Below are 24,439 nucleotides of genomic sequence, written 5' to 3' on the forward strand. Positions count from 1 at the left end.
GTCGTAGCGCTTCTCGAGCATGAGGCACCGCGTGCGGCAGAACGCCTGCACGTCCGGGTCCTGCGAAACCTCCACCACTCGATTCAGCGCCGCGACGGCGGCCTCGGACGGCATGCCGACGGCGACCTCCGGCGCGCCGCCGGCCTCGCCGCGCCGCGCCGCCGCGTAGGTTTTCCGGAGCTCCAGCGTCTCCAGCAGCGCCGCGCAGACGGCCGCGTCGAGCTGGACCTCCGCGGTCCGCGGCGACACGAGCGGCGCGGCCGCGGCGACGACGATGGACTTGCGCATGGCCGGCTGCAGGTTGATGATGCTCCGCCCCCGCGCGCGCACGGGCACCTGGTCCTCGAGGTTCACGCCCTCCTCGAAGGCCAGCTGGGCGATGTCCTCGCCGCAGACGCCGGCGCAGCACGTGGAAGCGCGCCGCATCGTCCGCCGGTTCTTCGCGAACGCGCCGGGCTCGCGCGAGGGGCTGGCCGGCGCCATGGTCGGGCTGCGGCCGCCGAGTCAGGTGGCGGGCTGCAACACTTCGGTTCCAACGCGAAGCTCTCACCGAGCTCGTGCAGGGGCGTTTCCTGTATCATGGCAACGTTGACGTCAACTAATTACCCCGACTGCCGATGCGACGCACGTGGCTGGGAATGCGCGCGCTCTTACTCGCTCTGACCGCCGTCTCTGGCTTCGTGCACCAGGCCGCCGTCTTCAAACGAAGCGCGCCCACGCGCCGCGCCGAGAACGGCGACGTCGACCAGCGCGGCGCCACGGGCCGCTTCAGCACCTTTGCGCCGGACGCCAACGAGCTGACCGCCGAGGAGTTCAAGGCGGAGCTCCGGGAAAACTTCGAGGCCTTCAGGACGGAATCGAGGAGATCGCGCCGCGGCAACGTCTATCAGGCTGCCGATAGCTACTTCGCGGCGATGGAGAAGCGCGCCGCGGACGAGGCCGCGTCGTGACGGCCCACTCGTCCGAGTCGTGACGGCCCACTCGTCCGAGTCGCGACGACGACGCGTCATGGCGGCGACGCGTCGCGGCGGCCACCTGTGTATGAGCTCCGGTGTATAGAGTATCGCGGGACCTTGTATGAGTCCGCGGGCGGTATCGATGGCGGGGGCGGGGGCTTTCGGGGGAGTGGGCTTGGTCGCGTCGGTCGCGGCGCGCCGCGATCAGCGCGCGGAGACGGAGCGGAGGCGCGAGAGGAGGCCGCCCTGGCCGTTGCGGGGGACGTTGGCGAGCTGGAGCTGCGTGGAGTTTCGGTGCGCGGGCGCGCCCGCGGCGGCCTGGGCCGCGGGCGCCGCGGCCGCGGAGCCCGCGCGCGCGGACGCCGCGGACCGCGCGCTGTTGCGCGGCGACGGGTTCGGCGAGAGGCCGTTGGACGGGCGGATGCGGCCGTGCTGCTGGCGCGGCGGCCGGAGGCTCGGCAGCGCGAACATGCGGGACCGCGAGCCGCGGCGCGCGCGGTCCGGGTCGCCCGCGGGCCGGCCCGACCCCCGCTTGCCGTTGTCCGGCGCGGGCCCGGGCTGCTTCATGGCCGCGACCTTGTGGGCGAACTGGTCCGGCGTCGACGCCTGGGACTCGCGGCTGTCGCCGCGCGCGGGCGCGTTCTCGTTGCCCGCGGCGCGGCCGTCGGAAGGCCGCGGCCCCGGCTGCGCGCCCGGCGGCCGGTCGCCGCGGGGCGCCGCCGCCGTCGTCGGGCCGACGGAGTGGCGCCGGTTCCGGTCCGGCTCGGCGTGGGGCACGGACGACGCGCGCGCGGACGTCGCGGCCGAGCTCCGCTCGACGTAGTCGTGGCGCATCGTCAAAAGCTTGGCGTCGCTCGCGGAGCCGACGCCGCGGCGGCCGCTCGCCCGGCGCTGGCGGTCCGTGCCGTCGTCGTGGCGCGCGGGCACGCCGTTGTCCGGCAGCGCCGCCAGCGGCCCGCTGTGGGACCGGTTCGCCCAGCGGCCCTCGGCCGGCGCCGCGTCGGCCGCGGCGCCCGGCGCCGCGGGCGCGCGCGCCGCGGCCTGGTCCGCGCGCGCGCGCTTCGCCGCGGCGGCGGCGCGGGACGTGCGCGGGTTCGGCGCGACGGCGGCGCCCGGCGCCGCCGGCTGGGCCGCCGCGGGCCGCGGCCGCGTCGGCCGCGGCGCGGCCGCGCGGTCCGGCGGCGGCGCGCCCGCGGCGCCCGGCCGCGGGTCCGCCGCCGCGGCCTCCGCCGGCGGCAGCGGCGGCGGCGCCGGCTCGTTCTTGCGGGCGGCGACGGACGCGTTCGTCGCCTTGACGTCGTGGACGATGGACCGCTTGAGCTCGTCGAGCGTCGCGTTCTTCCGCTCGAAGTTGAAGTCGAAGCAGGGGTCGGACGTGACGCGCTTCGTGAAGTCGAGGAGCGCCGGCGTCGCGTTGCCGCGCTTGCGCTCCTCGGGCCGGTCGCAGTAGAACGCGCGCGACGCGGCGGGAAGCTCCGGCGCGTCGTCGAAGTAGGGGTCCGCCAAAGCCTCCTGGACCGTGTAGCGCTTCTTCGGGTTGAACTGGAGGAACTTGGTCATCATGTGCTGCTGCTTGGGCGTCGCGCTCGGCAGGAGCTTCGCGATGCCCGGGAAGGCGTGGCGCGGCTGCTTGGCCAGGAACCGCGCGGCGTCCTCGCGCGGCGTGAACCCCAGCGACCGCTGGTCCGGCGTGCCCAGGCGCTCGAGGATCACCTGCACCTGGTGCACGAAGTTCTTCCCCTGAAATAAGGGCTTCCGCGCGATCAATTCCCCGAAGATGCAGCCCACGGACCAGCAGTCCACCGCGGCCGCGTACGGGAGGTGCGGCGCGAGGAGCACCTCGGGGCACCGGTACCACCGCGTGACCACGTACTCCGTCAGCGGGTTCTTCACGGCCTCGTCGCGCTGCTCCTGCTCCGGGCCCGACGCGCCCGTGAGGTCCGCGACGCAGCGGCTCAGGCCAAAGTCCGTGATGCGCACCTGGCAGTCGCGCGACACGAGCACGTTGCCGGGCTTGAGGTCGCGGTGGAGCACGCCCACCGCGTGGAGCGCCTGGACGCCCAGGAGGAGCTGGGCCATCATGCAGGACACGTGCTCGCCCGTGAGCGCCTGCTTGCTCGAGATGACGCGGTGCAGGTCGCTGTCCATGAGCTCCATGACGATGAAGAGGTCGTCGCTGCCCGCGGGCTGGAGCACCGCGTCGTGGAGGCTCACGACGTTCGGGTGGCCCCGCAGGAGGTACATGAGCCGCAGCTCCCGCAGCGTGTGGCGCGCGTCCCACTCGTCGTCGGCCCAGGGCGACACGCGCTTGATCGCGACCTTGGTCTCCGATTCGCGGTCGAACGCGGAGCACACGACGCCGTAGGACCCGCTCCCGACCTTGTGGAAGCCGTGGTAGCGCTTCTTCAGGCTCTCGAAGACGACGCACTCCTCCGGCGTCTTCTTCTTCTTCGCGTCGTCCTTGGCGTTGCCCTTGCCGTTCTTCGTCGTCACCACGGCCGGCATCCTCGACGCGGCCTGGGCCCACCCGGCGGCGCGCACGGAGGACACGGTGGCGGCGCTGCCCGGCGCGAGGAGCGCCGGCGTTCGGCGGCGGCGGACGGCGCGAGGCGTGGAACGTCCAGCCAGATACCAGCGCCGAGATGCACGTCGGCTTGACGGCTTTTGTAAGCGCTCTTTGACAACACAGTTAAACAGTCGCGGCACCTTCCCAGGATATTAAAGTTAACGCTGAAGAATAGATGTGGAGAGTGCCTTTTGCAGCCCCGTGTGCGATGGTGGAGCCTCTCGTGCCGCACGTGGAGCCGCCGATTTCTCCCGCGCTCGGCAGCGACGACGAGCCGCCGGCGTCTCCCCGCAGCGACGGACCGGCGTCGCCCAACGACGACGACGGCGCCGACGAGCTGTCGATCCGCGACGCCGACGCGCTCTGCACGCTGCGCCTCTCGCTGGCGTCCGGCACGCGGCGCGACGACGTGCGCGTGTCCTGCGCCGAGCGGCGCATCCTCGTCCAGTGCGGCGGGCCCGCGCAGCGGCGGCTGACCATCGACCTGCCCGGCGACGTCGACGGCTGCCGGACGTCGTTCCTGCCGCCGGCCGGCGGCCGCGAGCGGCTCCGCGTGCGCGCGTCGAAGCGCCGGCCCGGCCCCTGGGCGGCCGACGCCGTGCGCGTGCGCCGGCGGCGCGGGCGGCTGCGAGAGCGGCCGCGGCGCTACGCGGACGAGCTGCCCGACAGCGACGACGACGACCGCTTCTCGCCGCCCGTCGCGCCGGAGGCGTCCGTGGCCACGTTCCTGTCGGAGCGCGCCCCAGCGTCGTCGAGAGATTTCGCAGAAACGTCATGTGGTAGGCTCGCCGCGGTCCGCGACCTGGACCCGACGACGGTCGCCGGGCGCCCGCGGCGCGCCCCGCCGGACGCGGACCCCGTGGCCAAGTTCTTCGCGGAGCTTCGCGCCGAGCAGCTCGCCGCGACGCCCGCGCCGCGGCTCGCCTGGTGGCGCCGGCTCCGGGCGTTCGTCGTCGCGTTCGCCCTGCGGGTGTTCGCGGTCTTCGCCGGCTTCTTCCGGAGGAGACGAGCCCCGCGGCCCGTCGCGTCGTCCGTGCGGGGGCTGCCCGAGGACGTGCTCGTCGCCGCGCTCGCGCGCGTGCCCCTCGGCGACCACCGCAACGCCGCGCGCGCGTCGGCGTGCCCACGCATCATCGTCCTCCCGCGAGACTTTGACCGGGGACGTCGTCGCGCGTCGCAGGCTCGCGTGCCGCCTCTTCGCGCGCGTCGTCGCGTCCGCGGCGTTCCGCGAGGAGCGGCGCGCGTCGGGCTTCGTCGAGGCCGTGCTCGCGACGTCCGGCGGCCGCTTCGGGCAGCCGAAGCCGCGCGCGTCTGTGTGCAAATCAACCCCGACCAAACTCGGTCAAATCGACGTCGTTTCGGCTGATTTTTGGACGAGTCGATTGCTCTCATCGAGTTCTCCACGAAGCGCAGAAGAACTTGCGTCGAAACATTCGAATACTTCTCACATTTGATTCGCACGCAGGCGCGCGTTCAGCGACGCGTCGATGTTCGCCGGCGGCACGTGGTCGCGGCTGCCGCGGCTGCCCGCGAAGCGCTACGGCGCCGTCGCCTGCGTCCTCGACGACGAGTTGGTCGTCATCGGCGGCAGCCTCGACGACAACCTCGGCGCGAAGGCGGCGCGGCGTTTTTTCGCGCGGGGAGCAAAAAAACAAACGTCCGTCGCGCAGGCACGGCGTCCGGCGTGCGGCGGAACCTGCGGCTCGGCGGCGACCGGGGCGCGTGGCGGCCCGTGCCGCCCATGGCCGTCGCGCGCGGCGGCGGCTGCGCGGGCGGCGTCCTCGTCGACGCCGCGGGCCGGCGGCGGCTCGTCGTCGCCGGCGGCGTCGCGCCGTCGCGGCCCGTCGCGGACGTCGAGGCGCTCGACCGCGGCGCGTGGGCGCGGCTCGGCGTCCCGTGGGAGATCTTGACCGGGAAATCAACGCGATGCGTGGTAGGCGCGGCTGCCGCCCATGCCCCGGGCGGTCTGCTCCTGCGCGGGCGGCTGCATCGGTCCCCTGCTGCTCGTCGCCGGCGGGCAGGAGGGCGACCTCTTCACGGCGTCCGCGGCGCTCCAGGTCTTCGACGGGGCCGCGTGGACGCTGCGCGCGCCCATGCCGGCGCCGCGCTGGGGCGCGGCGTCCTGCGTCGTCGGCGGCAAGCTCGTCGTGTCGGCGGGCTGGCACCGGCGGGGGCTCCAGACGAAGCCCTGCCGCGACACGGTCGTCTACGACCCGGCGACGGACGCGTGGACGGCCGCGGCGCCGCTGCCGAGCCCGCCGCGGCCCTGCAGCACCATGGTCACGTTCCGGGGCACGGCGCTGTTGCTCGGCGGCGCGGGCCCGCCCATCGCGCTGTCGCCGGCGCTCGACGAGTGGCGACCGTGCCGCCTCGGCGACGACGTCGACCTCCACTGCCCGGAGCTCCGCTACTGGGCCATCGCCGCCGTCGGGGAGCTGTAAATTTCCGCCTTCCGAAAGTGCCGTTGTAAAGTTACCCCTCCGGCTCCTCGCGCGGCCGCTTCCGCGACGGCTCCGCGTCGTCCTCGCGGACGACCTTGATCGCGGAGAGGACGTAGCCCGCGTTCGCGGTCATGGCCATGTCCGGGTGGGACCGGTTCTCGAGGATCTGGAAGTCGCGCTGCCACGTCTCCGTGAGCTGGACGCGGACGGCGTGGCCCGAGTCGCGGAGCCAGGCGAACGCGCGCGCGAGCGGCTCGAGGTGGTCGCCGTAGACGACGACGGCGCAGCTCGGGTGGAGCGCGGGCAGCGTCGCGCGGAGCACGGAGAGCGGGTCGAGGCTCGGCGCGAGCACGAGGGCGTGGGCGCGCGCGCGCAGCCAGGCGCGGCAGGTCGCGCCGTGGTCGCGGCGCGGCCGCGCGTCCTCGGTCCGCTCCGCGGCGGCCGCGGCGGCCTCGGCGTCGCGCGCGAGCGACTCGGCCTCGGGCCGCGACGACTCGGCGTAGAAGACGTCGGCGGGCGCCGTCGCGATGGCGCCGCGCAGGGCGTCGGAGAAGTTGAACTTCTTCACCGCGTCCATCGTCGCCTGCTGGCCCTCGTAGAGCAACAACACGTTCCCCCGCTCGCCGCAGCGCTCCGCGACGGCGCCCGCGACGACGCCGTGGCAGGCGTCGACGACGACGACGCGCGCGCCGGCGCGGACGTTGCCGCGGGCCAGGAGCTGCGCGACGGCGTCGGGCCGCACCGCGCGGCCCTTGCCTGCGGTTCGGGGGAGCGCGTCGCGAACCGCGTCGAGAGCCGGGTAGCGGGAAACTCTCGCCCCGCCGCGCCGTAGCGCTCCGAGAGTCGCGCGGACTCGGCCGCTCTCGGCGGCGCGGAAGACAGAACACGAATCACGACGCCGGCCCTTGCCCGCGGCGCGCACGAAGTACGCCTCGGCGATCGCGTTCGCCGTCGGCTCCAGGACCTGGACCCAGGGCAGGTACTTCTTCGCCTTGCGCTTGAGCCACTTGGCCTTGCTGAACTCCGTCTTCGAGTCCCAGGTCGCGCTGCCCTCGGCGAGCGCGCCGATGATCGCCGCGCCCGTCTCGCCCCGCGACCGCATGTCCTTGATCGCGTCCGCGTCGAGGGACTGCGCCTTGTTGTCGTCGTCGAGGTCGCGGTTGTCCTTCTTGTTGTTGTTGCTGGCCTCGAGCGTGATGTTCAAGGCATCGCGCGTCGTCGGCACGAGCGCCTTATTCTGCAGCGTGAAGAGCTGCCCGAAGCTGGCGTCGACGAGGTCCGTCGCCTTGACCTGCTGCTTGCCGATGCGAAACTTGACGGACGGCTTCGCGTCGACGAACTGGTACGTGTCGTTGGACGTTGCGAGCAGGATGGAGTCGCCGGGGTTTACTTTGGCCATGCTGGGTTTTGCTTCGCCCATTGCGTGTGTGGCTGCGTCGCCGGGGCTGTTTGCGTCGATGCACGCTGTCCATGCGCGTCGCGGCGCCGCAGGCGTCGACACGGTCGTTTGTCGCGCAGTCTGGGACCACCGAGCGGTCCGCCGTGACCCCGGCTGCGGTTGCTGCCGGGTGGGGCGGCAGTTCTGGACGTGCAGGTCACGGTGGGACTTGTGAGACTTGCAAGCCAAAAAAAAACGTTTGCAGCGTTGACGCGACTTGATATCCCCAGGGGGACAAAAAAAAAGAAAGCTCCGACGCGGGATCGAACCACGGACCTTGACATTACTAGTGTCATGCTCTACCACTGAGCCACCGGAGCGTGATAAAAAGTGGAAAACCAACCAAGTGGATGACCGGGATTGAACCGGCGGCCATTCGAACTGCAATCGAACGCTCTACCACAGTACTATTTCAGGAAATTCCCTTGAAATTTGAGCTACATCCACACGAACCGCCGACCTCGAAGCGCTTTCCTTCGAGGTCGACGAATTACTTCTTGCGGCTTCCAAAAACAGATAGGCCTATGAATTCACGAGAAAGAAAAGAAAAAGAAATTTGTATTCCAAAAACATCTACTCTAAATCATTTGAGTTTTCTAAAGTTTTACGAAAACGCCCCGCAAAACACCCCCCCACCGCCCACCCCCCCCCTCAGATCCGCCCACGTGTCCGGGTAGGAGTCGAGCCTCGGCGGCTTCCCCGGGTTCGCGTGACTGCCGAGGGGGGGAATCGCGTTTCCGGGCGCCGCGCCGCACGCCGCAAGCTGCGCGGGCTCATAGAAGAGCCTGCGGGGGCGGGCTATCGAGAACTCGCCCGCGGGCGCCGCGCGATCGACGACGAAGAGGACTCGCCCGCGGGGCGATCGACGAAGAACGACGCATCAGAACCTCCCCGACGCCGCGCGCGCGCATGGAGCCGAAGCAGACGAGGCCCACGCGGCCGTGCTCCGCGACGAAGGCCTCGACGGCCGCCGCGGCCTCGGCGTCGGGCGCCTCGTCGTCGACGCGCCAGCGCGGCGTCGCGAGGAAGTCGTGCGCGAGCACGTGCGCGCCGCCGGTGGCCGCGCAGTCCGAGAAGCAGACGTCGTTGCCGATGAGGTACCTGGGGCGCGGCGCGATGAAAGAGCGGCGCGTTCCACGCCGCGCCGCCGCGCGCGGCGTGTGGAGCGAGCGCTGGTAGCCCTGCGCGGGCGTCTCGATCTCGCGGCCGTGGCGCTCGCAGGCCTCGCGCCAGCCGTTCTCCAGCAGCAGGGTGAAGACGGTCTCGTAGTAGGCGTGCCAGAGGTAGGGCATGGCGCACGTCGGCACCTACCGGGCGCGTCGGCGACGACGGTGGAAAAACGTCTCTCGCGGGACGCCGCCCCCCACCGACGCGCAGTCGACGGACGGGTTCCGGATCAGGTTCGGCACGCTCTCCGTGACCTCGATCTTGACGAACGGGACCTGCGACGCCGCCGTCGCGACGCGCGCGAGACCGGGGGCGCCGGCCGCGCGCGCGCAGGTCGCCCGCGCAGAAGAAGACGACGGGGAAGGCCTGGGTCTGGTAGAGGAGGGCGTCGAACGGTCGCGCCACGTGGTGCTCGCGGATCTTCGCCACGCAGTCGTCGAGCGTCGCCGGCGCGAGCATGTGGCGGATCCACGCCTTGACGAAGTCCATGCCCGTCAGCGTCGCGCCGTCGAGCGTCGTCTCGTTCTCCTTCCACGTCTCGATGCTGAAAAGGCCCACGGCGGCCATGCCGCGCTTCTCCACGTAGGCCACGGCCTCGTCGAGGCAGAAGATCGTCGGCTCGACGCGCGGCAGCCTCGAGAAGAGGTCCGCGAAGGGCGCGACGTCGCCGAGGGAGCCGATGAGGATGGCGGCGACGCGGAGCGGTTTTGTCTCGTCTCGGGCAGCCATTGCGGCGGCTTTGGTGCAGCGGACAGCGGCGGCTGGCGCACGGCGCCTGCGACAGACCCGCAGCCCACCACGGCGCGGAGAGCCTTTTAGGGAGCAGCAACGCAACATCAATAACGAGCATATCCGCCGTGTATTCAGTGAGCACCATGATGGGCGGGCGCCTCCGCCCGCCGCTCGTCGTAGTAGCCCTAACCTTCGCGGCCCTCGCGGCGCTCAGCTCGAGGCGAAGACCCGACAACGAAATACAACTCACCGCAGCGACATCGCTCGAGCTCGAGACGCGCAACGAGTACGGCCCCCAGGCCGGCGCGGCCTACCCCTGGCTGCGGAACGCGCTGCTCGTCGAGCCGTCGCGGCTGACGGTCGTGCGCGTGAAGAACCCCCTCGACTACGGGCGCGTGACCTTCGCCGTCACGGGCCCGCGGCCGTCGCACGCCGTCGCGCACAACGCGTCCGGCGGGCCCGCGACGACCCTGGTCCTCGACCGCGTCGGCACCTACGACCTCGCCGTCACCTCCGCGCGCGCGTCGCGCACGAGCGTCGTCTACTGCCGCTACGTGCGGCGCGAGATCCGCTCGCTGACGGCCGAGGACCGCGGCGCGTTCCTCTCCGCGGCGCGCCAGCTCTGGTCCACGCCGACGGCCGCGGGCCGCGACCGCTACGGCCCGCTCTACGTCGGCGTCGACGACCTCGCCGAGTTCCACAACACGCAGGCCGGCGCCCAGGACTGCGACCACATCCACGACGGCCTGGGCTTCTTCACGCAGCACGCGGCGCTCTCGATGCGCTTCGAGCAGTCCGTGCAATTGGTCGACGCCCGCGCGGCGCTGCCCTACTGGGATTTTACGATCGAGGAGGCGGCGCTGAGGGATGCCTCCGGCGACGTCGCGGTGGCCGATTTACTGCGGACGGAGCTCTGGACGGACGCGTTCTTCGGCTCCGCGGGCCTCGAAAGCCTCGCGGGCGCGCCCGTCGCCGACGGCCTCTGGGGCTACGCGGCCGTGCGCGGCGGCGCCTGGAACACGACGCACAACGCCTTCGGCCTGCTGCGGGCGCCCTGGAACAACAACCCGATCCCGTTCGTGACGCGGTCCGCGACGCAGTGCGGCGCCGACAGCTCGCGGAGCCAGCGCTGGCCGAGCTGCGAGACGCACCTGGCGTCGCTGCGCAACACGTCGACCTTCGCCGCCTGGGCCTACGACGCCATGCTGGCGCCCCACGGGCCGCTGCACGTGCTCGTCGGCGGCACGACGGGCTGCGACGCGGAGTACGACGCGCTCAAGCACCTCGGCGTCTCGAACCGCGACGTCGAGAGCCTGAAGATGCTCTCGTTCGCCCTGACGAAGAACCTCTACCGGCTGGGCCTGCGGGCCTGCCCGGAGAAGTGCGTCGTGAAGAGCGGGCGGCGCGTCCTCGCGGCGGGAGAGGACGCGCGCGCCGACGACGGCGCGGCCGCCTCCGACGAAGCTTCCGCCGCCTCGGCGCGCCGCCTCGACTTCCTCTACAAGGACGCGTCCGGGCGGCACGACGCGGCGTCGCCGTGCCGCTGCGGGTGCCCCGCGCTCGGCGCGGCCGTCGCGGCCGCGGGCAACGGCACGGCGCTCGCCGACGCCTACCTCGGCTACAAGGTCCTGCCGGACCCGGCCCTGCGCAAGACGCTGCGCGAGATGGCCGCGTCCGCGGACGGCCTCCGGCGCGTCGCGTCCGTCGTCCACGTGCTCTGCGAGGCCGACGTCCTCGTGGGCGACCAGCTCGAGTCCGCGTCGCCCGTGGACATCTCCTTCTGGCCCATCCACCCGACGCTCGAGCGGCTCTACCACTGGAAGGTGCTCCACTACGGCTTCGACGACCGGGCCTTCCCCGACGACGAGACCGCGTCCGTCTACGGCGGCGCCTGCGCGGGCCACCGGTCCTTCGACGAGGTCCACATGGACGTCGACACGCTCCTGAGCGAGGGGCTCGAGAAGACCGTGACGAACGCCCAGCTCCTCGAGGCCTTCGACCCGAAGTCGAACGCGCTGCCCTTCGTCTACGACGCGTTCCGCTGGGACCACTGCGAGGCGCTCGGCGTCTTCCTCGGGCGGGATAGGTAAGGCTCGCGGGTGTGTTTTGTTTTTGGGGCGGCGGTCGCCTTGAGTCCTGGGAGGCTCAGGCCTCTAGAGGCTCGCCAAAGCCGCACGAATATCCACAGCCGTCGTGAGACTCGGCCGACGCGGTTCTCCGGCTTCCGTCGCCGCTCTTGGGGGGCCAAAAGTGACCGAAGGGCGGGCGATGGAGGCGAAAGTCGCCCTCTGGCGCGAGGTCGAAGCGGGAACGCTGTATACCGCGAAGACGGCGATGGAGCGCTATCCGCAGCTGCACTTGAGCTCGTTCAAGGGTCTGCCGAGCGAGATCGCGAAGAAGCCGAAGGGTGACGCTTTCGGTGACCGCGCCCGCGACGTCAAGACCTACCTCGCCGCCGACCTCGACGCGCTCGCCGCGCTCCTCGCCGCGCCGGACCCGGTCGACCCGCGCTGGCGCGAGGTCGAGGCGGGGACGCGGTTCACGCGAGCGACGGCGATGGAGCGGTACCCGCAGCTGAACACGAAGTCGTTCAATGACCTGCCGTGCGAGGTCGCACGACAGCCGAAGAGCGGCCCCGGTCGTGGTGGCAGCGCCCGCGACGTCAAGACCTACCTCGCCGCCGACGTCGACGCGCTCGCCGCGCGCCTCGCCGCGCCGGACCAGGTCGACCCGCGCTGGCGCGAGGTCGAGGCGGGGACGCGGTTCACGGCGAAGACGGCGATGGAGCGCTACCCGCATCTGAATTGGCACTCGTTCGATGGCCTGCCGAGCAAGATCGCACGACAGCCGAAGCAAAGCGACCACGAGAACTCACGGGCCTGCGACGTCAAGACCTACGCCGCCGCCGACGTCGACGCGCTCGCCGCCAACCACGCGCCGCAACCGGTCGACCCGCGCTGGCTCGAGGTGGAATCGGGCGCGCGGTACGATGCGAGGACGGCCACAAAGCGCTACCCGCAGCTCCGCTGGCAACTCTTGGCGGACTTCCCCTTCGAGATCGCGCGTCGGCCGAAGAGCGGCAAAGCTCGATCCGCCTGCGACGTCAAGACCTACGCCGCCGCCGACGTCGAGAAGCTCGCGGCGGCGCGAGCCAAGAAGCGCGCGCGCGTCCAGGAGCCCGAGCCGCCCCAGGAGGAGCCCGAGCCCGAGGAGGAGCCAGAGGAGTGCCCCGTCTGCCTCGACCCGATGACGGGCGCCACCGCGACGCTCGTCTGCGGCCACCCCTTCTGCAAGGACTGCATCACGGACTGGGCGCGCAGCCAGACGACGTGCCCGACGTGCCGCGCGACGCTCCAGGTCGCCTAAGCCCATGCTTGTACGAAGCCACGCTTCTTCACCGCATCTTCGTGTGGTACCGGTGCTTCGCGTACGTGTCGCCATACGGCTGTACGCTTCCGTTTTTCTTGAACTTCAAGGAGCACTCGAAGGCGAGCTATGGCTGTCTTCTGCGATTGATCGGCGCGCCAGGTCCTGTCGCTGCACATCGGAAGCGCCGCGCGCTGCTAGCACCGTGCGCGCGACGCACTGAAACAACGCAACAAACAATGCGCACCCTACTCGCGACACTCATCGCGACGGCGACCTCTTTGACCCCGCTCTCAAAGAGCACCTATCAGCACGTCATCGCCACCGACGACGCGATCCCGAGCGCCCGGAGCCTGCGGGCCATCTTCGACGACCGCTTCGCGTCGCCGCGCGAGAGCCACGGCGAGCGCTACGCCTGGGATCCCTGGCACGTGAGCCGGCGGCACGAGGACATGCCGGCGTCCCGAGTCGCGGCCGGAGACGACGACGCCGACGGCGACGCGTCGGAAACCGACGCGCTCGAGGCCGCGGTCGCATCTCGTCAAACGGCTGGAGACGCCCATGACGACGCCGACTCGGAAACCGACTCCGACGCCGACTCGGAAACGGGCTCGCTCGAGGCCGCGGTCGCGGCGGCCAGGGCCAAGGACGCGAAGCTCAAGCCCGCGCGCGCGGCGCCCGCGAGGACCGGCGGCTCGGGCCTGCAGTACAGCATGCTGCGGACGCCCGCGTCGAGCTACTTTCCGGAGGCCGAGTTCGAGGCGCTCTGCGAGGAGCTCGCGGCTTTCGGTCGATCGCGCCTCGGCTGCGACGCGTTCACGCCGCCGTGGCTCGCGCTCTACACGGACGGCCACGAGATGGGCTGGCACACGGACGCATCCCACGGGCCCTGGGCCTTCGTGCTCTCGCTGACGCCCGACGGGTACCACGGCCGCGCGGAGAGCGAGGCCCGGCGTCCCGCGGCCGCGACGATGTTCGAGAGATTCGGGGTGGGAAAACCCATGAGACATCGTCACCGTCATGCTTGGTAGGCGAAACCCCGAGCCACTTCGAGGGCGGCGAGACGCTGCTCCTGGACCAGGGGGTCCTGGACTACTGGCGCGGCTACGACGGGTCCCGGGGCCTCGAGGCGGCGTCGATCGTCGAGCGCCACGACCCGACGCCCTTCGGGCGGCTGCTCGTCTTCGACGGCCGCGTGCCCCACGCCGTGTCGCGCGTCAAGGGCAGCGCGGACCCGCGGCGCGGCCGCCTCGTGCTCACGGGCTGGTTCTCGCAGCCGCGGCCCGTCGCCGACGGCGGCCTCGCCGACGACGAGGAGCAGCTCGTCGAGGACGCGGCCCTCGCCCTCGAGGACGCGCTCGGCGCGGCCTACGCGGCCTTCGACGAGCTCGGGCTCGCGCGCGTCGTCGGCTTCCTCGCCGTGCGGCTCGTCGTCCGCGCGGACGGCGCCGTGGCGTCCGCGGACGCGCTCTGCGACACGCTCAAGGTCGACCCGAGCGAGCAGGCCCTCGAGGCCGAGTGCCCCGACGACGCCACGGTCCGCGAGCTCCTCGCCGCGGCCTTCGGCGAGGCGCGCTTCCCCGCGGCGGCCGCGCCGACGACGATCACGCTCCCGCTCTCCTTCGACTAAGCGAGCTTCGACGTGCGCGCCGCGCGCGCGACCCCCCGGGCCTACTTCTTCAGCATGAGGGCCTTGAACTCGGCGTAGGAGATCTTGTGGTCGTGGTCGAGGTCCGCTTCGTCGAGGAGCTCCATGGCGTGCTTCTTGGAGCCCGTGATCTCGACGAGGTTCGCCACCGTGATGCAGCCCGTGCCGTCGAGGTCGAGCTGCGCGAAGACCTTCTTGACGTTGTCGTCCTTCTGGTAGAGGTTGCGCTGCATCGTCGCCGCGAGGAACTCGTTGTAGTCGATCTCGTGGTCGCCGGAGATGTCGACGGCGCGCAGCAGCGTCGCCGCGTCGACGTGGTCGCGCTCGAGGTGGGGCTTCAAGGCGTCGTGGAGCTCGGCGGACGAGATCTTGCCGCTCCTGTCCCGGTCGATGGCCTCGAAGACGCGGCGGAGGTCCTTGATCTCGCGGCCCGTCAGATTCCGCGAGAGCACGTTGAGCGCGAGCCGCTTGAGCTTGGCCATGTGGACGAAGCGCTCCATGCGGCGCGCGACGGCGGCGAGCACCGCCGGGTTCGACGCGTGGCGGCTGACGTGCGCGCGGTGGTGGTCGTCGTGCTTCGCCATCCACTTGTCCTCGAGCGCCGCGGCCGCCGTCGGCCGCTTCTCCGGGTCGAGATCCAGCAGCGTGGACACGAAGGCCTTGGCGTCGCCGGAGATGTGGTCCCACTCCGGCGAGGGGAAGGTGAAGGACCCCGCGGACACGCGGCGGAAGATCTCCTTGTCGTTGTCGCCGAAGAAGGGCGGGTAGCCGCAGAGGAGGATGTACGCGATGACGCCGACGGACCAGATGTCGCACTTGAGCGTGTAGTCGCGCTTCAGCACCTCGGGCGCGATGTAGTAGGGCGTGCCCACGCGCGTGTGCATGTGGTCCTCGCCCGCGGGGCCGTACTTCGAGAGCCCGAAATCGATGATCTTCACCGCGGCGTCGTCCGATTCCGTGACGAAGAGGAAGTTCTCGGGCTTGAGGTCGCGGTGGACGACGGGCGGCTCCAAGCCGTGGCAGTAGCCCACGGCCTCGAGGATCTGGGCTAAAATGCCCACGGCGTCGGCCTCGGAGAAGTGCTTCTCGCGGCTCGAAGTCTTCGCGATGATGCGGTCGAAGAGCTCGCCGCCGCGGCAGAGCTCCGTGACGATGTGGAGGAAGTCGGGCTCGTCGAAGACCTCGACGACCTCGATGATGTTCGGGTGGCGCACGGCCTTCATGATCTCGACCTCGCGCTTGAGCATCTCCGGCCGGTGCACGCGCGACTTGTTGATGCTCTTCACGGCGAAGCGCTTCGTCGCGTCGCCCCGCGGCGAGCAGCGCCGCACGGTCCCGTAGTGGCCCTCGCCCAAAATCTTCGACTCGACGTGGTAGGCGTCGCGCAGCCGGGACCCGGATGGCGGCGCCTTGGCACTCCCCGGCGCCGCGCACTCCTCGGCGGCGGTTGGAGGCTGGGGCGGCTTCTTCGCGTGCTTCTTCTCCTCATGCTTCGCATGCGAGTTACCCATGGCGGCGCGACCCGCTCCCGGCGTGCGGGCGTCTCCGGTGGCAGCGGCAGGAGCTCCGGAGTTCTCTGTGAAGCGCGCCAAAGTGGCAAACTGACTGCAACTTGCTGTGGTGTTGAACCGACTGGCATCCAGCAGCCCGTGCCTCCCACCCATGCACGCAGTATGTTCATAAGGCAAATTTTCCGCTCCGCGGTGGCGGCGGCGCGCCGGAGGGGCGCGCCGCGCCTGGGCGGCGAACGGGAGGCGGTTTCGGGCGCCGCGGTCGCGATCAGCCGAAGGAGCCGACGGGCGAGGGCAGGATGGGCTGGAAGCTGAGGTGGGCGAAGTGGAACGGCTCGAGGGGGTCCCGGGGCGTCGGCGGGTCGTTGGGTCGATCGAGGCGGACCGTCTCGTCGACGCGCAGGAAGTTGTCGAAGCTCTCGCGGGAGTTGAAGCCCTTGCGCCGCTGGTGCTCGCCCAAGTAGCCCGCCTTGTCGAACTCGACGATCTTCTCCGTGGCGCTCCGCGGCTTGGGCTTGGGCCGGAACGACGCGAGGGACGCGGGCGCGGCGAACGTCGCCAGGTAGTCGTCCGTGGGCGTGATCGACCGCGTCGGCGCGTCCGGCGTCGCCTCCTCCGGGTGGTGGATGCGCTGGAAGGACTTGCGGGAGCCGAAGGCGCGCCGGGCCCTCCGGTCCTCGTCGGCGGCCGCCGCCGCCGCCGGCCGGAGCACCGCGCCGGGCGCGCCGGGCGTCGCCGGGCTCGGCGGCTCGAGCCCCGGTCGCGGCGCGGCGACGGACCGCGGCGCCTCCCAGGGGCTGCCCCGGTCGCTGTGCGTGACCGCGAGGCCGCGCCGCAGGGCCCCGGGGCTCACGGGCGTCGACGCGCCGAAGCCGAGACCGGCGGCGACGGCGGCCTCGGGGACCGTCGCGGGCAGGTCCCGCAGGGACGCCCCGAAGGGGAGGTCGAAGCTGCCCCGATTCGACGCCTGGATCTCGACGGAGTTGAACGACGCCCGCTCGCTCTGGCCGACGGACGCCGACGAACCCATGGTCTCGGGGCAGCCCGCGGAGGCGAATACTTTTTAGCCGACGTCGGTGCGCGCGATTGTCGTGAGAGAGCCGACGCGGCAGTTTCAATGGGCTTGATGTTATGAAGGCTCCGAGCAGCGTCACCTTGAAGCTCACCCCCACTTCCCCAGTTTCAATGGGCTCAAGGTGAAGGCTCCGAGCGGCGTCATTAAGAAGCTCACTTCCCCTTGGCGACCCACCGCGGCGGGACGCGCGTCGCCTCCCAGCCCGGCACCGTCGCGAGCCAGCCGAGGAACTCGGCCCAGACGCGCGTGGGCTCGAAGGCGCCGTAGTCGCCGAGACCCGCGAAGCCGAGGCCCGTCGCGTAGATGAGGCCCGCGGCGGCCACGGCCGCGTCGTGGGGCATGGCCGCCGCGACGTAGGTCGCGACGTCGAGCCCCGCGGCCGCGAGCTTCGCCGCGACGGCCGCCTGCTGGTCCCGCAAGACCTCGTCGGTGCCCCAGGTCACGAAGGCGCGCGTGCCCGCGAGCGGCGCGAGGTCGGCGGCGGACGCGACGCCCGGCGACACGAGCGCCGTCGACCGGTCGGCCTCGTTCGCGTACGACGCCGCCGTCGCGAGCACGCCCTGGGGCGGCAGGTAGTCCGCGCGGCCGTAGCGCGGCAGCGCCCCCCGCTCCGGCGCGTTCGCCGCCACCGACGGCGCGTCGACGGCTCCGTCGCGGAGGTCGACCCAGGGCGACAGGAGCGCGAGCGCGCCCGGCGCCGCCGCGCCGTCGCGCAGCACCGTCGCCAGGGCCAGGTTGCCGCCCGCGGAGTCGCCGGCGACGACGACGTTCGCCGCGCCGTAGAACTCGCAGAGCGCCGCGTAGGTCCGGCTCCAGCCCTCGAGCTGCGCGGGCGCGACCGTCGACGACGTCAGGCCGTACTCGCCGAGGAGTACTACTTGCCCCGTCTGCTCCGCGAGCATCTGCCCGAAGAGCCACAGAAAGTCCTTGGCCTGCGTCACGGCGAAGGCCGAGCCGTGCGCCCAGAAGATGACGCGGCTCCCGACGTCGCCGGGCGCGCAGTTCGTCGGCAACGGCTCGCCGCGGGCGTCCCGCGCGCCCGGCGGCGTCGGCATGGCGCCGCCGTAGCGGCTCGGGTAGATCCAGACGCCCCCAAAGTTCTTGTTGTCGTTCATCTGGCGGTCGTGGCGGCCCACGTGGCGGTTCGCGGGCCGCCACGTCGTCGTCGGCGCGACCGTCGCGGCGTTGAACCGCGCGCAGAGCGGCGCGAGGCACGCGCACGACGTCAAAAAGTCGCCCAGCGCCTCGAGGAACGACACGAAGCGGTTCGGGTGCGCGCCGTACCAGGGCCCCGCGCGGCCGTCGTAGGCCTCGCGCTCGCTCGCGGCCGGCGGGAACGGGTAGAGCGCCGGGATCTCGGCGATGCCGCTGTGGAGCACGCGCTGGCCGACGTAGCGGAAGCTGTCGCAGCGCTCCTGGGGCGTGCGGCAGCAGCAGCACGCGACGTCGAAGATCTTCAGCGGGAAGCAGCACGTGCAGAGGCCGCAGGGGCAGCCGACCGGCCAGATGAAGCCGTCGCGCGCGCTCGCGCCCGCGCAGCCGTTGTAGAGCAGCCAGCAGAACGCGTTCTGCCGCGGGCAGCACCAGGGCCGCGGCACGCAGCAAAAGCGATACACGTCGAAGCAGCACGCGGCGCCGGCCTCGCAGCACGTGTCGTCCGTGCCCGTCGCGAAGAACGCGTCGGCGCTCGGCAGCGGATCGTCGTCGGCGCTCGGCAGCGGCGCGTCGTCGTCGCGGCCGCGGATGAGCTCGTAGGCCGGAGCGCTCGGCAGCGGCGGCGCGTCGTCGCGGCCGCGGATGAGCTCGTAGGCCGGAGCGCGCTTTGCCATGTCGCGCTACGCGCTTTGCTTTGCACAAGAGACACTGGCAAAAGAATACACAGACTCGCTCGCCGAATAACTTCAACTTGACCGAAACATGCCCCCAAAACCATGCTGCGCTGCGAGCTTTGCTTTGCACAAGACACTGGCAAAAGAATACACAGACTCGCTCGCCGAAAGGCTTCAACATGACCGAAACGTGCACCCAAAACGAGCCGACTTTTACGAGCGAGCGCTAGTGGTCCGCGGCTGGGCAGTGGTCCCATCGGAGGTTGTGGTAGACGAAGGGCAGGTCCGGGTTCGTCGGCTGGAAGATCTGCATGAGCTCGCCGTTCGTGTAGTCCTGGCCGTGGTTCCCCTCGCCGAGGAAGTCGGAGAAGGGGAGCTTGGCGTCCCAGTAGCGCCCCCAGCAGACGCGGTAGGGCTCGAGGCCCGCGTGGTTCACGTCCCAGTACTGCTTGAGGCGCTCCGCGGAGTCCGCGTAGAGCGCGTTGCCGTACTGCGTCGACGGGTGGAGCTGGACGTAGTGCCAGACGCGCTCCCAGGCGTTGTGCGTGACCCAGAAGAGGGGGTCGTTGGACGCCGCCAACGGCGTCGCGTAGGGCGCGACCTTGGCCGGGTGGAGCACGAGCTTGGCCAGGAAGATCTTGAGCGCGTTGTTCGCGGCCGCGCTCAGCGGCGCGCCGTCGGGGCCGATGAACTGGACGTTGCCCGTCGTGTTCTGCCAGAGGCCCACGGCGGCCTGGGCGTTCTTCATGGCGCTGTTGATGGCGTCGACGCGCAGCGCCTCGTTGGCGAGCTTGAGCAGCTTCTCGTCGTCGTCCTTCGCGGCCGCGTACGCTTCCTCGAAGGCCGCGGAGAAGCACCGGCAGGACCCGTCGCCGCTACTGCAGGTCCCCGACGCCGGGCAGGTGACGGCCATGTCGCAGGCGCCGCAGTTCGGGTCCCGCTTGTAGACGGACCGCCAGAGCAGGTTCAGGTAGACGCCCAGAATCTCCAGGATCTTCCGCGTCTCCGGGTGCGCGGTCGCGAAGGCCTTCATGGACAGGGACGTGCCGTCGCGCATCTCGCAGCCCCAGGCGCCGCCGAGCATGCCGTGGAGCTCCGCGTGGAAGCCCGTCTCGATCGCGTTCTCGAACGAGGGAAGGAACGCGCCCGGGTACGCCGTCGAGTTCGACGCCGCGATGGCCAGCGCGAGCTTGGAGCAGCCCGGCAATCGTGCCTTCGTCTCGAGCTCGCAGATCGTGTCCGCGCGGCCGACGAACATCGTGTCGTCGGCGTTCCACGCCTCCGTGAGCCGCCCGAAGCTGTTCGACTCGGGCCAGTCACTGCGGTTCATGGCGCCCTGCGTCGCGACGCGCGCGCCGACGAGGGGCCCGTCGCCGATGCGGTGGCCCTCGGACGTGCGCGACGCGCCGTAGGAGCCGAACATGTTCTTTGAGAAGATCGCCGACTCCGCGGCCCAGTCCTCGCCGTACTTCTCGTCGTCGAGCGTGTAGTCCCAGTAGGGCGACGCCAGGGACGGGTCGATAGCCTGCAGGGCCTGCTCGAACTCGAGACTAAAGGCCGCGTGGGCCGTGAGGAAGACGTCGCCGTCGTGGTACGGCGTGCACTCGTCGATGGACCGCTTGTCCAGATGCTTCGCGGTGAAGTACTCGTAGTTCTTGAACTTGGGGCCGAAGCGCGCCTGCCCCGCCGCCAGCGATAGGGTATGCACGAGGGCCGTCGCGTTCATGTAGCGCGCGAGGTCGCCCGCGTGGAGCGTGCGGATCTCCCGGCGGACGTACTTGGCCTTCAGGTTTATCGTCCGCGCCTTCGGCGCCCCGCCGCCGGCGTCGTCGCAGGTCACTTTGAGCACGTAGTCCCCCGCGGCGCGCGTGAAGACCGCCGTCATCGCGTTGGGCTCGTCGAGCGTCGTGATCGCGAACGGCGCCTCGCCGGCGCGGACCTCAGCGCCCGTGCCGTCGACGTGCGCGAGCGTCATGGCGCAGGTCTCGTCGCTCGCGACCTGGAACTTCGTGTCCCGGAAGGGCTCCACGACGTGCGCCCAGGGGTAGAGCGTGCCCGCGTCCCAGGCGCCGTAGGCGTTCGTGATGCGCACGCCGACCTCGCCCGAGGAGCTCGACGCCGCGTCCACGGCGAGGCTCGCGACGGGCGCGCCGCCGGACGGCCGCGTCGCCGCGTAGCACGCGGCGCCGACGGCGCCGGCGACGACGAGGGCGCCGACGCGCCCCGCCCGGGCGCGGCGCGGAGGCTGCCCCATGGCCGCGGATGGTCAGCCAAAGACGGCGCAAGGTGAGGGATGTATCGCTTCGTTGCAGGCAGCTCGCTCCCGCATGGAGTGCGAGAGGCCGTGGTCCGCGCCGTCGACGAGCACGGCGCAGTAGGCCGCGCACTCGGGCAGTAATCAACCACCATGCGCGCGACGCGACTGCTCCGCTTCCAGGTGGCCATCGTCGGCCGGCCCAACGTGGGCAAGTCGACGCTCTTCAACGCGCTGCGCGACGTGCGGTCCGCGCGCGAGCGGCCCGCTCCGGGCGCCGCGTCGCCCACCGGCAAGAAATCGCGGCAGCACCGGCTCCCGCCGACGGCGCAGCTCACGTCGCCCGTGGCGCGGACGACGCGGGACGTGCGGTCCGCGCCCGGGCGCCTCGGCGACCTGCGCTTCGAGGTCGTCGACACCGCGGGCCTCGAGGTCGGCGACGGCGCGTTCCGATCCGCGCCTCCGCAGCGCGGCGCGTTCCCGGGCATGCCCGCCGTGCTGCGCGACCTGACGGCGGGCTGCGTCGCGAACGCGGACGTCGCGCTCGTCGTCCTCGACGGCGCCGCGGGCGTCACGGGCGACGACCACGACGTCGCGCGCTGGCTGCGCACCGCGGCGGGCGACGTGCCGCGGCTCGTGCTCTTCAACAAGATGGAGAACGACCGGCAGGTCGCCGCCGCGGACCTCGCCTTCGCCGAGACGCTCGCGCGCGCCGCGCCGCTGTCCGTGTCCGCGGAGCACGGCGACGGGCTGCCCGACGTCCTCGACGCGCTTCGAGCGTTCGCGGCCGCGGCGCCGTCGACCGAGGAGGACGAGTTGCTCCCGTCGCTGGACGACGAGGTGCGCGTCGCGCTCGTCGGGCGGCCCAACGTCGGCAAGTCGACGCTCGTGAACGCGCTCGCGCGGTCGAACGTCGCCGTCGCGGCGCCGGAGCCGGGCGTGACGCGCGACGCCGTCGAGTGCGCCGTCGACGTCGCCGGGCGGGCCGTGCGCCTCGTGGACACGGCGGGCGTGCGCCGCGTGTTGGAGGGGACGACGTCCCGGGCGTCCAAGGACGCCGTCGAGGAGCGCGCCGCGCGGTCGACGGAGCTCGAGGTCGGCGGCCGCTGCGACGTCGCCGTCTTCGTCGTCGACTGCTCCGGCCCCCTGCGCCGCGACGACCTGCGCCTCGCGCGCCACCTGTCCGAAGCGCGGCTCCCCGTCGTCGTCCTGGCGAACAAGGTCGACGCGTACCGCGCCGGCGGCGCCGTCCTCGCGGGCCGCGGCGCCAACGCCCCGAGCGGCGACGCGGCGCGCGCCACGGCCAAGGACGTCGAGGACGGGCTGCGGCGGTCGGAGCTGCGCTTCCTCTTCGACGCGACGAACGCGCCGATCGTCGCGTGCTCCGCGCTCGAGTCGCCCGGCCGCGCGCGGCGCGCGCTGCGCTTCGCGTTGAAGGCCCACGACGCCAACGTCGCCAAGCGCGTCTCCACGGGCGCGCTCAACACCTGGTTCCGCGACTTCCGCCGCGGCCCGCGCGGCGAGGCGTTCGCCGCCGTGCGCTATCTGGCGCAGGTCGGCCACGCGCCGCCGACCTTCGCGCTCTTCGGCCGCAACCTGGACGCCAAGCTCAAACCCAAAATCCGGGAGACGCTCGCGGCGGCCATCGGCGCCGACTTCGGCTTCCGCGGCGCGCGCGTCGCGCTCATCCTCCGCGGCGGCGGCGCGGGCGCGCTCGGCGCCAAGGCGCGGAAGCGCGCCGGCGGCACCGCGGCGGCCCCGGAGGAGCCGGGGCGACGGAGGCGGGCGGCGCGGCGCGGTAGGGGGCGGTAGTTGTTAACCGAGGCTCCGTTCTCTCAATAGCCCCCAGGGGGACACCAGAAGGCGACGAGGTGGCTCGCGGCGTCGAGGGGGACGGCGCTCTTGGCGCTGAGCTTGGAGACGAAGCTCGAGAGCACGCGGCGGTGCTTGGCGACGTACTCTGGCCAGCCGCCGGCGGAGCGGATCGCTGCCATCAGGTCGAGAATGCGTGCGACCTTCTTTGCGCGGGAAGTATTATAAGTTGAAGTAAGGGGAAGGGCAGGGAGTCTTGCGGGTATTTCTGCGCCGGCGCGGAGAAATGTCTTGACCAGGTCGCGTTGTCCGCACTCGATTGCCTTGTAGAGGGGCCGGGCGGGAGACGATGGCCCGGCAACATCGCCGACGCGTGCCCCGTGCAAAAGGAGCAGTTTCGCGCCGCGCGCTTGCTTCGCGGTATAACCAACCGAACTGTACAAGGGAGTCCCATGCACGGCCATGATGTGCACGTCCGCGCCGGCCGCGAGCAAGAGGCCCATGATCTCGACGTGTCCGATTACTGCAGCTGCGTGAAGCGCGGTGAACCCGACGCGGTCGAGCGGCGACGCGTCGACGTCGGCTCCACTTGCGAGCAAGAGCTCCACGGCCGCCGTATGACCATTCCAAGCAGCGCGGCTAAGACACAGGGCTCTGTCTCTCCGATGATTCACGTCCGCGCCCAGCGCCACAACGGTACGAATCAGTGGTACATCTCCGCTCTCGGCGGCTTCGTACAACTGATCATTTAAGAAAAACTCCTCCATGGCTGGCAACGAGGGGCCTCGAGCTACCGAGTGTCCATCAGCTGGCCCGCGGGTCAACGTGGGCTGGCGACGGCATCGTCGGCAGATTCAGAACCGCTATTGCACTTCTCGCACATGCAAAAAGCTGAGGCAATAAAGCAGCTCGGCCGCGAGGGCGTCGTCCTGCGAGAGGTGCAAAGCGCGAGGGTGTCGGCCGGATCGAGCGTTCGCCTGCGTGCTCGCACCTAGCCTGGGCGGCGGAGCCCTCCCCCGCGTCTCCGCACCCTGTCGTCGCCGGGCGCGGACCGGCGGCTGCGCGCGCTCCTGTCGAGCCCCATGTCCCGCGAGAACGGCTTCGACTGGCCGCTGCACCCGCTCCAGTGCCTGACATGGGCCCTGTTTCCGACGATCCTCTTCGACTTCTACTTCGTGCTGCTCCCGGTCGTGCCCGAGCCCTGGCGCTGGGCGGCGTGCGGCGTCTACAGTTGCGTCGCGGGCGTGACGTTCGCGAGCGCGTGGATCACGGCGGCCGTGGACCCGCGGGACCCGCACGTGCGGCGCGAGCCCGCGGGCGGGCGGAGCGGGCGCGAGCTCGGCGGCGACTTCGAGGGCCGGCCACCGCGGGGGTCGCGGCTCGCCGCGTGCTGCGAGCCGCTCTCCGTGAGCCCGCTGGCCGGCGGCTGCCTCCGATCCCGCAAGGGCCGCGACGCGGCCCTGGCCCGCGCGGCGTCGGAGGAGACGTGCCTCTGCTACCTCTGCCAGGCCCACGTCTTCGCCTCCTCGAAGCACTGCCGCTTCTGCGACAAGTGCGTGCTCCGCTTCGACCACCACTGCAAGTGGCTCAACACGTGCGTCGGTTCCAAGAACTACGCCTACTTCCTCGCGGTCATCGGCTCGA

At 71.4% G+C, this 24,439-nt stretch overlaps 6 protein-coding genes across 6 annotated transcripts; 2 read left to right on the plus strand and 4 right to left on the minus strand.

The window, feature by feature from the left end:
* Positions 1-2,441: 2,441 nt before the first annotated feature.
* Positions 2,442-3,461, minus strand: AURANDRAFT_26427 (hypothetical protein; the record flags this gene model as incomplete). Its single annotated transcript, XM_009038913.1, has 2 exons — positions 2,442-2,861; positions 2,904-3,461. Coding segments are annotated over 2 exons (978 nt in total), but the record flags the coding sequence as incomplete, so codon positions are not given.
* Positions 3,462-5,994: 2,533 nt separating this feature from the next.
* Positions 5,995-9,297, minus strand: AURANDRAFT_64086 (hypothetical protein; the record flags this gene model as incomplete). Its single annotated transcript, XM_009038912.1, has 6 exons — positions 5,995-6,719; positions 6,858-7,352; positions 7,896-7,923; positions 8,289-8,708; positions 8,769-8,843; positions 8,923-9,297. 6 exons carry the CDS (start codon positions 9,295-9,297, stop codon positions 5,995-5,997), a joined length of 2,118 nt encoding a protein of 705 aa, XP_009037160.1.
* A 5,040-nt stretch (positions 9,298-14,337) lies between these two features.
* Positions 14,338-15,825, minus strand: AURANDRAFT_26376 (hypothetical protein; the record flags this gene model as incomplete). Its single annotated transcript, XM_009038911.1, has 1 exon — positions 14,338-15,825. One exon carries the CDS (start codon positions 15,823-15,825, stop codon positions 14,338-14,340), a length of 1,488 nt encoding a protein of 495 aa, XP_009037159.1.
* Positions 15,826-17,052: 1,227 nt separating this feature from the next.
* On the minus strand, positions 17,053-20,455 carry AURANDRAFT_64088 (hypothetical protein; the record flags this gene model as incomplete). Its single annotated transcript, XM_009038910.1, has 2 exons — positions 17,053-18,735; positions 19,004-20,455. The coding sequence occupies 2 exons, from the start codon at positions 20,453-20,455 to the stop codon at positions 17,053-17,055; spliced, it is 3,135 nt and encodes a 1,044-aa protein (XP_009037158.1).
* A 681-nt stretch (positions 20,456-21,136) lies between these two features.
* AURANDRAFT_64089 (hypothetical protein) lies at positions 21,137-22,795 on the plus strand (the record flags this gene model as incomplete). Its single annotated transcript, XM_009038632.1, has 1 exon — positions 21,137-22,795. The coding sequence occupies one exon, from the start codon at positions 21,137-21,139 to the stop codon at positions 22,793-22,795; it is 1,659 nt and encodes a 552-aa protein (XP_009036880.1).
* Positions 22,796-23,850: 1,055 nt separating this feature from the next.
* AURANDRAFT_26597 (hypothetical protein) lies at positions 23,851-24,411 on the plus strand (the record flags this gene model as incomplete). Its single annotated transcript, XM_009038633.1, has 2 exons — positions 23,851-24,201; positions 24,280-24,411. Coding segments are annotated over 2 exons (483 nt in total), but the record flags the coding sequence as incomplete, so codon positions are not given.
* Between the last annotated feature and the right edge of the window lie 28 nt (positions 24,412-24,439).

Source organism: Aureococcus anophagefferens (assembly GCF_000186865.1).
Source record: "Aureococcus anophagefferens unplaced genomic scaffold AURANscaffold_9, whole genome shotgun sequence".
Lineage (NCBI taxonomy): Eukaryota > Pelagophyceae > Pelagomonadales > Pelagomonadaceae > Aureococcus > Aureococcus anophagefferens.